The sequence below is a fragment of the Peromyscus maniculatus genome, chromosome 3, assembly GCF_049852395.1.
Source record: "Peromyscus maniculatus bairdii isolate BWxNUB_F1_BW_parent chromosome 3, HU_Pman_BW_mat_3.1, whole genome shotgun sequence".
In the NCBI taxonomy this organism is placed as follows: Eukaryota; Metazoa; Chordata; class Mammalia; order Rodentia; family Cricetidae; genus Peromyscus; species Peromyscus maniculatus.
The window spans coordinates 72,134,427-72,147,846 of NC_134854.1; the positions used below are offsets into that span (position 1 = coordinate 72,134,427).

The 13,420-nt window shown below is 40.6% G+C and overlaps 1 protein-coding gene across 3 annotated transcripts in view; it reads left to right on the top strand.

Annotated features, from left to right (window-relative positions):
- The window catches only part of Fam221a (family with sequence similarity 221 member A), a 31,476-nt gene that overhangs the window by 12,765 nt on the left and 5,291 nt on the right, over positions 1 to 13,420 (top strand). For 2 of the 3 annotated variants that reach the window (XM_016008371.3, XM_042273316.2), the window contains exons 5-6: positions 2,926 to 3,033; positions 13,059 to 13,141. In XM_016008371.3, the coding sequence (XP_015863857.1) occupies positions 2,926 to 3,033; positions 13,059 to 13,141 (191 nt within the window). The remainder of the gene's footprint in view (positions 1 to 2,925; positions 3,034 to 13,058; positions 13,142 to 13,420) is intronic. The other variant, XM_042273315.2, reaches the window with a different exon arrangement.

Below are 13,420 nucleotides of genomic sequence, written 5' to 3' on the forward strand. Positions count from 1 at the left end.
CAGTGTAAAGAAAGAAAACCTTCCATCTTGGCCCTTGTCCTACTTTTCTGTTGCTGTGGTACAACACGATTTCCTAGGCAACTTACAAAAGAAAGTTTAATTCAGGCTTATGGTTCCAGAGGGTTCGAGTCCATGGTGGGGGAGTAAAGGCCTGGCTGTAGGAATAGATGAGCGCTCACATCTAGAGCCACAGCTAGGAGGCAGAGAGCTAACTGGGGATGTCATGGCCTTTTGAAACCTCAAAGCCCATTCCCAGTGACAGACCTCTTCCAGTAAGATCACACCTCCTAATATTTCCCAAACAGTTTCATCAGCTGGGGACACATGTTCACACATGATCCATTCTTACTCAAACCCCCAAAACCCATGAGGGAAGGGGGTGGTAAGGAGAGGTGGGTGAGGAGAGGAGATGCAGAAGTTTCTGTCCTGTTTGAAGGAGAACCCAGGATTAGAGAGGCTTCTGCTCTGAGCCATGTAGAGTTCTAGATAACGCTGCTCTCTGGCTGGTACTTGATTCCTTTATGACGTGGAAGCAGTCCATAATTTCCAGCTCTCAGGAGGGCTTGGCAGACAGCTGAGCTGTGAGATGGGTCCGCCATGCAGTCTGTTGTGGTGGGACTCAGGTGACCCCGAGTATAGCTGGAGGTGGGTCCCCAGCACTGGAGGATTCGGGATGGGAAGTGACAGGTGTCGGAGCATGGTAGAATCTGCACTTGCAATGAGAGCAAACGGGAGACCGTCAGGACCAGACCAAATTACCAACGAGGCCAGCCATTAATGCTGGAGACCAGGAACCCATGCAGCCATTGAGGATGGACAGGCCCAACTGGACTAAGCCTCCCGTGTCCCCAGAGTCGCAGGAGGCAGTGGTGGAGACAGGCAGGGGAAGGAATTGGAAGAATGAGCCGTTTTTCTGTGCTGTGCACTTGAGGAGATTAAGACTAGCTTGTCAGCCAGTTAGAGTGAAAGTTCATTTCCAAGGAGGTGGTTTGTGAGGGAGGTAGGATGGTTTTATATATTTCTCTGTAGCTTCCTTCTTTTTGGTTGAAGAGTTAATGCCCTTAGCAGTTGGTCTTTGTAGTTTGAGGGTGGTGTATGTTTCCTTGTTCATTCAAGAAAGAACTTCCTTCATTTTTCATACTTGATTGTCCTGCTTTGCTTTTCCGTCAACTCTCACAAAACATTGCCCCCAAACAACTTGGGGAGGGAAGGGCTGCAGGTGATAATGCATCCTTGAGTGAGGCCACCCTGGAACCTGGAGGCAGGAACTGAAGCGGAGGCTGGAAGAATGCCTTCCTGGCTTGCTTCCCATGGCTCCATCTACCTTTTACAACCCAGGACCTTCGAGTAGGAGGATGCATGCCTTTAATCCTAGCACTGGAGTGGAAGAGGCAGGGGGATCTCTGTGAGTTTGAGGACAACCTAATCTCCATAGTGAGTTCCAGGACAGCCAGGACTACATAGGATCTCCTCCCCCATTTAACAAAATCAAACCAAAATCCTCCAAATACATAACCAACCCAGGACATTGCCCAGGGGTGACACCACCCACAGTGGGCTGGGCTCTCCTACACCAATCATTTTTTATTCCTTTCTTTTTGAGACAAGATTTCTCTGTGCATCTCTGGCTGTCCTGGAACTCGCTCTGTAGACCAGGCTAGCCTTAAACTCAGAGATTCACCTGCCTCTCCGTTCCAAGTGCTGGAATTAAAGGCGAGCGTCACCACTGCCAGCCAAATATTTCTTTTTTAAAAAATAAATTTAAGCCGGTAAACCAGGCAATGGTGGCACAAGCCTTTAATCCCAGCACTTGGGAGGCAGAGGCAGGCAGATCTCTGTGAGTTCAAGGCCAGTCTGGGCTACAGAGTGAGTTCCAGGAAAGGCACAAAGCTACATAGAGAAACCCTGTCTCAAAAAAACAAACAAACAAAAATTTTATTTTGGTGTATGTGTGTGTAAGCATACAGGTACCTTTGGAGGCCAGGAGAGGGCGTTAGATTCCCTGGAGCTGGTGTTAGCAGGCTTTTATGAACTACCTGATAGGGGTTCTGAGAATTGAACTTATCCTCTGGAAGAGCAATGCTCTTAAGCCATCTCTCCAGCCCCATCAATCATTCTAATTAGGAAGCATCGCGCAGACGTGCCCCCAGGACAGTGTGATGGAGGCAATCCTCAGGAGATGCTCCCTCTTCTCCAGGACTCCGGTTTGTGTCCAGTTGACAAACACTGGGCAGCTCACTGGTTCTCTAGCCAGGAGTGGGTCAGAAGCTCAGCTTTGGTTTAGTGTTTCATGACTGCACTCGGCCTGATACTTCTTTCCTGACATAGTTACAGTAGCAACTAACATTTTTTCCTTCAGGGCAAAAATTTCTGAGAAATGCAAAAACACTTTTTTTAAAGCGATGTTTTTCTTTGTGTGGCAAATAAAATTTTAAAATAAAAATTTCTTGGTTTGGAGAAATGGCTGAGTGGTTAAGAGCACTGGTCGCTCTTTCAGAGGACCTGGGTTTGGTTCCCAGAATCCACATGGCAGCTCACAACTGTCTGTAACGCCTGGGCACCAGGCATACACATTAGACAGACATACATGCAAGCAAAACACCCATACACAGAAAATAAAAATAATTTAAAATGAAGATTCCTGTTTGTTTACTTATTTGCATTTGGTGGTGTTGCTTTTTTTGTTTGTTTGTTTGTTTTTTTGTTTTTGAGTTGAGGTCTCAATGTGCTCTTCAAACAGGTCTAATGTCTCACTACCTAAGTATGGGATTATAGGCGTGTACTACTGTAGCCAGCTAAAATGCACCGGACTTTTCCCTAACAAATCTGCTAATGTTTTGATCTACTTCACAGTAGAAGTGATGAATTGCTTGTATCCTCATGAATAGAGATTTGATCTCCATTCTCTATACCCTCTGTTTCCAGGTGCACCCTCGGCTGAAGTTTTGAACGCTCCAGTTTCAACCATGGACCACCCATTCCTAAGAGCCTGGCAAACGCCATCTACTTCTTCTCCAGAAACACTAACAGATGGTAATGAAGTTACAACAAGTATTTTTGGGTGTAGTAACGATATAGAACTTTGATTTGCTACCCAGGCAACAGACCAGAGTAAGGATTGCACCAGTGTCCAATTTAGTGAACTCATGAGTTTTTACTGGGGTTACTAACAGGAGTGAGGTGAGGAGCAGGGTAACTCAGAAGCAGTTGCATTTCCAGAGAGACCTCAGCTCTGAAAAGCCCCACACACCCGGGAATCTCTTTCCATAGTTGGCCCTGTCTCTGTCGGGAGCAACTGTTTCCTCCTTTTTCCCACTGCTGGGAGAGTCTTGGGAATTCTTATTTTCCCCCACTGGTGACCTTTTGTTTACCTCTTATTTTCCTCTGAGGGTGTAGAGGAAAAGCCTCCCTCTCCCTCCTACCGGCAATGTTTCAATTTGGAGGGAATGTTGCAATTCTGAGGAACCTGGGGGCCGTGCAGAGAGTCCCACCCAACCCCAGCGCTCGCCCAGACATACACAAAAACAAGTTTAAATTCCTTTCAGAACATCAAGCAGCTATTGGTTAATTTTACAAAATAAACACGATGAGAGATGGCTAAAACTATTTTAGTTCTGGAACTTTCCAAAGCAGTTAGTATCATTTCTATGGTTGCCTATAGACAGCCTCAATAGTGTACAGTCCTGTATATTATCTCATAAAGTATAATATGGATTTCTAGTTACAGTCTAAAAAATAGTTGGGAAATAAGTGTATTTGTGTGCTTGTGTGTGTGTGTACATGCCTGTGTGTGTGTTTGTGTGTGTGTGGTAGTAGTGGTAGGTGTAGATGTGGAGGTCAGAGGACTACTTGCTGTGTGTGTGTGTGTGTGTGTGTGTGTGTGTGAGTGTGAGTGTGTGTGTAGATGTAACCAACCGTCTTATTAAATAAGAAACACAGAAACAATGTAAAAGAGAAAGCCAAGAAGTCAGAGCTCAGAGCTAAAATCTTACCCTTCCTCCTGCTGTCCCAGCTTCGCGAAAAAAGACCTACTTCCTGTCCGTTCGTATTTTTAAAGTATGTTGTTCTGCCTTCTCATTGGTTGTAAACCCAAACACATGACTGCCTCGTCACTGTCTGAATGTACAGCCCCCTAGGTCTTAAAGGCATATGTCTCCAATGCTGGCTGTATCCCTGAACACACAGAGATCTTATGGGATTAAAGGCGTGTGCCACCACCGCCACACTCTTGCTATGGCTCTAATAGCTCTGACCCTGAACACACAGATATCTATGGGATTAAAGGCGTGTGCCACCACCGCCACACTCTTGCTATGGCTCTAATAGCTCTGACCCCCAGACAACTTTATTTATTAACATACAATCAAATTAATATTTCAGTACAAATCAAAATAATATTTCAATACAATTAGATTACCACCACATTTCCCCTTTTCTATTTTAATAAAAAGAAAAAAAGCAAAAGGTTATGACTAACAAAAGAAAAACTATATACAAAAGTACAATAACTATATACAATATATACAAGTAATAAATACCTAAACAGGTATTTGACAAATCAGAGAAAACAATTCCATTATCTATCCTATTTTGGTAAATCTAAGATGTATCTAATGCACTTTCTATCCTAATTAATTTTCAACTATAACTAACTAATCTTCAACTCCCTCAGAGACCCAAGAAGGGAATAATATTAGCTAACAAAAATAAAAACAGGAAGTGCATGCAAGCAACTTCCAAAAAAAATTTTGTGAGTTGACAGAAACAGCCAGCTGCCTGGGCAGTCACCTGAGGTTTCTCCGCAGTGTTGGGGCATCATCTTCAGCCTATAGGCTTAGTGTATCTGACAGACTCATTTGTGAAGTAGGATGTACACAAGGTCAACAGTTCAACCTCACATTGGGTGAGAGCAGTCCACGTACCAGAAACACCTGAATTCCACTAGTGTCCTGTCATGATTCAGGATTTTAAATTCTGGAAATTGTTGACAGTTTTTTAATTCAGCTGTCCATTCTTCTTGGCTGTGTATATATGGCTTCATCTCAGCATCCCCTTCTTCTCCACATCCCTCTATTAAATGCCAGTCTACTTTTGAGAGGCATGAGCTTTCAGCTGCTGTTCCATTGTACAACAGAATCCATCGGCCCTCTGCCTGTTAAGCTGCCTTCGAAGAAAAGGGCACCGTACCTTTTCCGGATGCGAAGGCCACTTCAGGGATGGGGCCATATTGTCCTGGCCTCAGAAGATGCCTTTTGATAAAGCCATAACCACACTTGTTTTGGCAAGAATCAGTAGTCCCTTGTTTTGTGATCTGTCTGTCCATTTTGTCCTGTTGATTCGAGGATACTTTGTTGTCCAGTGGCTAACTTTTGCCAGAATGAAAGTTGACTCCATATGCAGTTTCTTCAATGCCCATATTTTCTCTAAAGTAGATTGGTACTGCCAGGAGCCGACATGTCTCAAAAAAGAAAAATTTTCTAAGTTATTAAAACATTTTAAATGCCATATTCTGTAGATCTCTGAAGGGTTTGAAGATGACCTGTCTAAAACATCTCTGCTCAATTTTTAAAACATATCTAATATGACTACAAGTTCTATGATAATGTCTAACTACTAGCTTTCATTTCTTTATATCCTAATAGTTGATAATAATAACATTCAAGGATCAGAAATTTGCATTACATTGTTAAATGGATGGAATAAATACAATTAGAAATATACATATAGCATTTTCTAACAATATCAGTTTCAAATTTGTGTACAATATAAAACAATTCAATCCAATGTAAAGTATTTAAAACTAGTAATTGTCTTTTTCTTTTCTTTCTTTCTCTCTTTTTTTTTTAAACAAGAACTTTAAATCTAATCTCCTTTGCTTAGCCTTTTTCCTAACCCTTGACAATAACTTGTAACCAACCCCCCTAAATACTGAAAATTATCCCAGACCCAAAACCCATTAAAAAGACCAAAAAACCACCCACCCCACACCACCTCTTTGGGAATGTGGGCGTCGTATTCTTAAAATTGCTTCCTGCTGGGTATGGGCGACGTTTTCTTTATCCTGAAAGAAAAATTTTAGGTTAATTGTCAAATTCTAGGAGAGGTAACTATATCCTTCACTATCCAGTCTGTGTATAATGCCAAAGTTCAGGGTTTATCTCAAGTCCTTATTCAAGTAGTCTTTGAGACTGGATCATCTCAGCTAGTCATCTCAAAATTGCTCTGAGCACCTTGTAGTTCAAAGCTGATCTATGGATGATGTTTGTCAGCTTAATGATATTATTATTGTCCACGTGGAATTGTTGTTGTTGTGGGGCCCCATCTTCTTTCTGGAGACTTCAGTTGATGTTAGGCCAGGCCGTGATTTCCTGCAGAAAACTGATAAGAGACTCGAACACAAAAACATATATATGCAGCTAGCCTTTTTTCTAGAATTAGTTAGTACTCTATGTGACCATTCATATCTTAACAAAGTTTAAAATGTATATATATATATATATTAATCTTGTAAATTTTGATATAAAATTTATACTTTGAGAAAAGTTTAAAGAATCAGAATAGAATCAAAGAGTTGAGATTAGTAATAGAATAGTCCCTTAATTAATTTTGCTTTTGTCCTGTACCATAGCAGAAGATGGCTCTTATTCTGGCATGATACAGGGAGTTTGCATTTTCCTTTTAACAACATGCTTGATTTTAAAGAAGGAGAGAGCCATTCTCCAACTCCAAAGTCAGCTTTAAATTTTAATTGAACTGGGACTATTAGAAAACCAAGAGTGTTAAATCTTTAGAGAAAAGCAGAAACAAACATTTAGGAAGACATAAAATTTTTTTAGATAATATATACCCATACACCGTTTCACTCTGTTTCTTGGGATAGATGATTTGTCCCTTTTCTTCAGTTGTCTCATTTGTCCAGTGTTCTTCAGATTCCTTAACCTTCATTCTCCTAAAAGACAAAAACAAAAACCTTTCCCCAAGACTAATTTTGGGGATGTTCCTTTTTGGCAAGTTATTATCTGATGAAATGAAAAGGCATGTTTTATTGATACAAGTTAGTTTAAATTGGATGTTCATGCTGGTTGATGAACTATCACCTCCTCTAATTAAGAGGTCTCTCTTGTTCAAATCGAACCTTTATCAATTTTGATGGTACCCACAGCTTATCTTCTCCTGTAGAAACAAAAGCAAAACCACGTCCCCAATGTAATACATACCCTGGTTTCCATTCTGAGGTCAGCACATCCTTAAAGTATATAGGCTGATTTAATTCTGTAGTTTTTTCTATTATCCAATGTCTCTCTGCAGCTGTTGTTCCTTTCTCATTGGCATTCAGAAAATTCAAAGTTAGAAGAGCATTATGCAGTCTATTTCTGGGGGTTTTTGTTACCCATTTCTGTTTATTTAGCATATCCTTTAGAGTTCTGTTTGATCTTTCTATAACTGCTTGACCTGTAGGATTATGTGGTATGCCTGTAATATGCTTTATATTGTAATAAGCAAAAAACTGTTTCATTTTAACAGAGACATATGATGGAGCATTGTCAGTTTTGATTTGTGCAGGTATACCCATGATGGCCATAACTTCTAGCAAATGAGTGATTACAGAATCAGCTTTTTCAGAACTCAAAGCAGTTGCCCATTGAAATCCTGAATAAGTATCGATAGTGTGGTGTACATATTTCAATTTTCCAAATTCTGCAAAGTGAAACACGTCCATCTGCCAGATTTCATTTCTCTGAGTACCCTTTGGGTTACATCCTGCTGGTAATGGCGTCTGATTGTAGAAGGAACAAGTAGGACATTTCTTTATTATTTCTTTGGCTTGTTGCCAGGTTATGGAAAAATCCTTTTTTAAACCTTTACTATTAACGTGATGTTTTTTATGAAATTCTGAGGCCTCCAGCACATTTCCTATCAATAATTTATCAATCTCTTCATTGCCTTGTGCTAGAGGGCCTGGCAGACCAGTATGGGATCGAATGTGAGTTATATATAAAGGATGATTCCTTTTCCTGATTGTATCTTGTAATTGAATAAATAGTGAAGTTAATTCTGAAGCATCAGGGATAAATTCTGCAGTCTCAATATGTAACACCACTCTTTCAGCATACTGAGAGTCAGTTACTATGTTGAGAGGTTCTGAAAAATCCATTAATACCAACAGAATAGCATACAATTCTGATTTTTGAACTGAATTATACGAACTTTGAACCACTTTACTTAAATTTTCTGATTTGTAACCTGCCTTTCCTTCTTTGTTGGCATCTGTATAAAATGTACGAACTCCAGATATGGGTTTTTGCCGTACAATTCGAGGCAAGATCCATTCAGCTCTCTTTATAAGATCAATTCTATTGCTTTTGGGATATTTGCTGTTAATTTCTCCCAAAAAATTACTGCAAGCTCTTTGCCAAGGTTCACTTTCTGTCCATAATTTTTCAATGTCCTCCTTAGTTAATGGTACGACAATTTCTGCTGGGTCTATGCCTGCTAATTGACGAAGTCTCAATTTTCCTTTGTAAATCAAGTCAGAGATTTTTTCCACATAAGTTTTTAATTTTTTATTTGGTTTATTTGGTAAAAATATCCATTCCAATATAATATCTTCCCTCTGCATTAATATTCCAGTAGGAGAACGCCTAGAAGGTAAGATAACCAAAATGCAATCCAGCTTTGGATCAATACGATTCACGTGTCCTTCATGCACTTTCTTTTCTACCAAGGCTAATTCTTTCTCAGCTTCAGGTGATAATTCTCTTGGACTATTTAAGTCCTTGTCACCTTCTAAGGTTTTGAACAAATTAGTCAGTTCATCATTTTTTACCCCAACAATAGTTCGTAGATGAGAAATATCTCCAAATAATCTTTGAAAGTCATTAAGAGTCTGTAGTCTATCTCTCCGAATTTGCACCTTTTGGGGTCTAATTTTTTGTAGCTCTATTTTATATCCTAAATAATTAATAGAATCTCCTCTTTGTATCTTTTCAGGAGCAATTTGTAATCCCCAGCGAGGCAAAATTTTCTTTACTTCTTCAAACATTATTTCTAAAGTATCTGCATTTGAGTCAGCTAGTAAAATATCGTCCATATAATGATAAATTATAGATTTAGGAAATTTTTTACGTATCACTTCCAATGGCTGTTGTACAAAATATTGGCACAGAGTTGGGCTATTCAACATTCCCTGTGGGAGGACCCTCCATTGAAATCTTTTAACCGGTTGAGAATTATTATAAGTAGGCACTGTAAAAGCAAATCTTTCTCTGTCTTTTTCTTGTAAGGGTATTGAAAAGAAACAGTCTTTTAAATCAATAACTATGAGAGGCCATCCTTTTGGTAACAGAGTAGGCAAAGGCATCCCAGATTGTAGAGAACCCATTGGCTGAATTACTTTGTTAATTGCCCTAAGGTCTGTTACCATTCTCCATTTACCAGATTTCTTTTTAATAACAAATACAGGAGAATTCCAAGGGCTGGTTGATTCTTCAATATGCTGAGCATTTAACTGTTCTTCTACCAGCTCTTCTAAAGCCTGGAGTTTCTCTGTTGTTAAAGGCCATTGCTGGACCCATACAGGCTTGTCTGTTAACCATTTTAAAGGTAGAGCTGTTGGTGTCTTTGGAAGATCATCAGTTATTGTGCCCTGTTCTTGTATAATATGGATGGCTGGTGACCACTCATTAGAACAATATCTTCTAATATTTCTCTCAGTAACATGTGCTAGTTTATGATTTGTTTCTGAGATTGGAGGGATGTTAATCTGAGTATTCCATTGTTGCAACAAGTCTCGACCCCACAGGTTCATAGTTATGTTAGCCACATATGGTTTTAATTTTCCTCTCTGTCCTTCTGGACCTATACATTCGAGCCATCTTGCACTCTGTTTCACCTGAGATAATGTCCCAATTCCTAACAGTTGAACGTTTACCTCCTGAAGAGGCCAAGTTGGATGCCAAAATTCTGGTGCAATTATGGTAACGTCCGCACCTGTGTCTACCAGACCAGACAACAAAACACCATTTATTTTTATCGTTAATTTTGGTCTTTGTTCATTAATAGAAGTTTGCCAAAAAATTTTCTTTATGTTTTCTCCTGAATTTTCTATTCTCTCTGTTTCATCATTCTGACCAGCATGATTTATTCCAATAGGCATTTGGTTATTTAATCGCTCTCCAGAGCAGGCATTTCCTCTATGGCTGCCGGAAAGGTTTGAACTGGATTTGCACTGGGGGCCTGCCTGAGGCCCCTCTGGGAGTTTCCCGAAGACTGAGGCAAAGGATTACCCTGTCTGTCCTTTGTTGATCTACATTCGTTGGTCCAGTGTTTTCCCTTACCACACCTTCTACATACTCCAGAAGGAAGGGGCATTCTGTTGCCATTGTTCCTTGAAGAAACATTGTTTCTGGAAATGACCTGTCTACAGTCCCTTTTCAAATGTCCTTGCTTTCCACATCCAAAACATCTAACACTCCTCAAACCTTTTGAAATTACTTCTCCTACCCATGTATCATCATGCTCATCAGCTTCAACATTAATTGTTTCTCTAATCCAATCTTCCATAGGTGCAGATCTTGCCCTTAATGGCCTGATTATTCTTTTGCATGCTGCATTCGCATTCTCAAAGGCCAAAGATTCAATTATTGCCTTACCAGCTTCTGAATCCGAGACCGTTCTCTTTACTGCTGAAGCCAGTCTTTGTAAAAAATCTGTAAAAGACTCTTTTGGGCCTTGCTTCACCTTTGTAAATGACTCAGATTTTTTTCCTGGTTCCTCAACTTTGTCCCATGCATTCAAGGCTGCCGTTCGACATAAAATTAGGGTTTGGACATCATATAAACATTGTGCTTGTGCTGAAGCATATTGGCCTTCGCCCATAAGCTGATCCTGGCAAACTTGTACTCCTTTATCCCTCCATTGTTTTTCTATGTTTTTAGCCTCCTCCTTAAACCAAGTCAGAAATTGAAGTCTCTGGCTGGGTTCCAGAACACCTTGTGCGAGGTCCCGCCAGTCCTGTGGTACTATCCTATTATATGTTGACCAAGTGTTTAACATTTGCTTTACATATGGGGAATGCATGCCATAAGATACTATTGCCTCCTTAAACCTTTTTAAATCCAACATTTCAATTGGAGCCCAAGTATTTTGTGTAGCCATTTGATCAGGCATCTGCTGTACTGTTACAGGATAAATTAAGGGTGACTGTGTGAAAACAGGCTTTCTTTCTGCAACCTTATGATCCCGACTTGAAACAACTTCACTGTTAATTTCTTCTGTCTGAATTTTTACAGGTTTAACAAGTTCTTCTAACGCTGTTATTCTGGCACTTAAATTGACTATCTTTTTAAATATTAAAATGTGGATTATTATAGTGATGAGGTGCATAATTCCACCAATACTAATATTATATAGTTGTTCCATTGCCAGACTGCCTAAAATTTCGAACAAAAACCAATTTTCTTCCAATGTACACATAAAACCCATTTGTTTTTTAATGTGGAAAAAAATTCTCTTTTAGATAGTTTCCTTTAAAATATCTGATATATTATGACTTACCAAATCTGCGTAGAACAGTAGAAATCCGAGGGGATTTTCAAAGCAGCCACCTAGTGTCCCAGGTGTAAATCCAGAGAGAGAGAGAGAGAGAGAGAGAGAGAGAGAGAGAGAGAGAGAGAACGCACAAGAAAGCGTAGCCGGCTAAAGCTTAAATGCAGCCACGTGTTCCCTCTTGTGCCGAGTCAAGGCTTGGGTCTGGCTTCCTTAAGCTCCGACCACGTGCGTTGACTTTACAGGCAGGGCCCTGTTCGGCAGGGCAGGTCTGAGTTGTTTGTAGCACCGGCTTTAGGCAAGCTGCTCACAGACCTAGGCCCGGGCTAGAAGTTGCTACCCGGACTAGGACGCCAGCAGCTCGGACTAAGAAGCCGATCACCGCCGGCCGCCGTGTGCCGCCGCTGCCGCCGCCGCCGCCGCTGCCGCCGCCGCCGCCGCCGCCGCCGCCGCGGGCCGCCTGCTGCCCTTGCGGGAAAGCGGACCTGCCGCCAAGCCAAGCAGTTTTTAATGGATTCTTGTCACGTTGGGCGCCAGATGTAGATGTAACCAACCGTCTTATTAAATAAGAAACACAGAAACAATGTAAAAGAGAAAGCCAAGAAGTCAGAGCTCAGAGCTAAAATCTTACCCTTCCTCCTGCTGTCCCAGCTTCGCGAAAAAAGACCTACTTCCTGTCCGTTCGTATTTTTAAAGTATGTTGTTCTGCCTTCTCATTGGTTGTAAACCCAAACACATGACTGCCTCGTCACTGTCTGAATGTACAGCCCCCTAGGTCTTAAAGGCATATGTCTCCAATGCTGGCTGTATCCCTGAACACACAGAGATCTTATGGGATTAAAGGCGTGTGCCACCACCGCCACACTCTTGCTATGGCTCTAATAGCTCTGACCCTGAACACACAGATATCTATGGGATTAAAGGCGTGTGCCACCACCGCCACACTCTTGCTATGGCTCTAATAGCTCTGACCCCCAGACAACTTTATTTATTAACATACAATCAAATTAATATTTCAGTACAAATCAAAATAATATTTCAATACAATTAGATTACCACCACATGTGTGTGTATGTGTGTGTGTATGTGGAGGATCAAACCATCTGTTGTCCCTCTGTTTTACTTTCTGATACTGTGTTGTAGCCTAGGCTAGCCTGGAACTTGCTATATAGGTAGCCTAGGCTTGCCTCCAGTTTTAACTCTTCCTACCTCTGCCTCTCAGTGCCTAACTCTAGGTTACTCATATGGAATACTTGTGTGGTTTTATTTAATAAGAGCCAGTTGAATATTTGGAGAATGTTTGCCACTAGAAATTACTTTTGTTTTGTGATGGAATTCTTGCTAAGAAAGAATTTAATATGAGGACCATTAGGCCATTTCTGGTTTGAATAATAAACTATTATTACTTGAATAATAAACTAGGTATAAAGGAGTTCTGCCTCCTCTCCACCTTCTTTTGGGGGACATGTAATGTTTTAAATGCACAACTTGGATTTTTCCCCTCATATTAGCAGGTCCAAGCACTCAGAATTCTTCCTTAAGGAAACCTGACGAGGATGACATGGCCTACTTTGAAAGGCGATACCAGGAAAAGGTAAGTGTTTGCGGAAATTTACTTGCTTCAGGGTTTACTTGAAGCATCGACACCACTGAAAGATTCGATCTTGTATGTGCAGCATCCTGAAAATAGTCTGTCAAGGTTCAACTCATAGCTGGTATCAGGCTTTGAAGTGTCCTTAGAACAATTCAGATAGAAATAGCACTGATAGGTAAATAGGACTAATCTACCATTTGATTCATGAAATTCATAAATATTGATTAAATACACAAGTAAAATAAACATCAACCATCTGTATATTTTTAAGTTATGTGT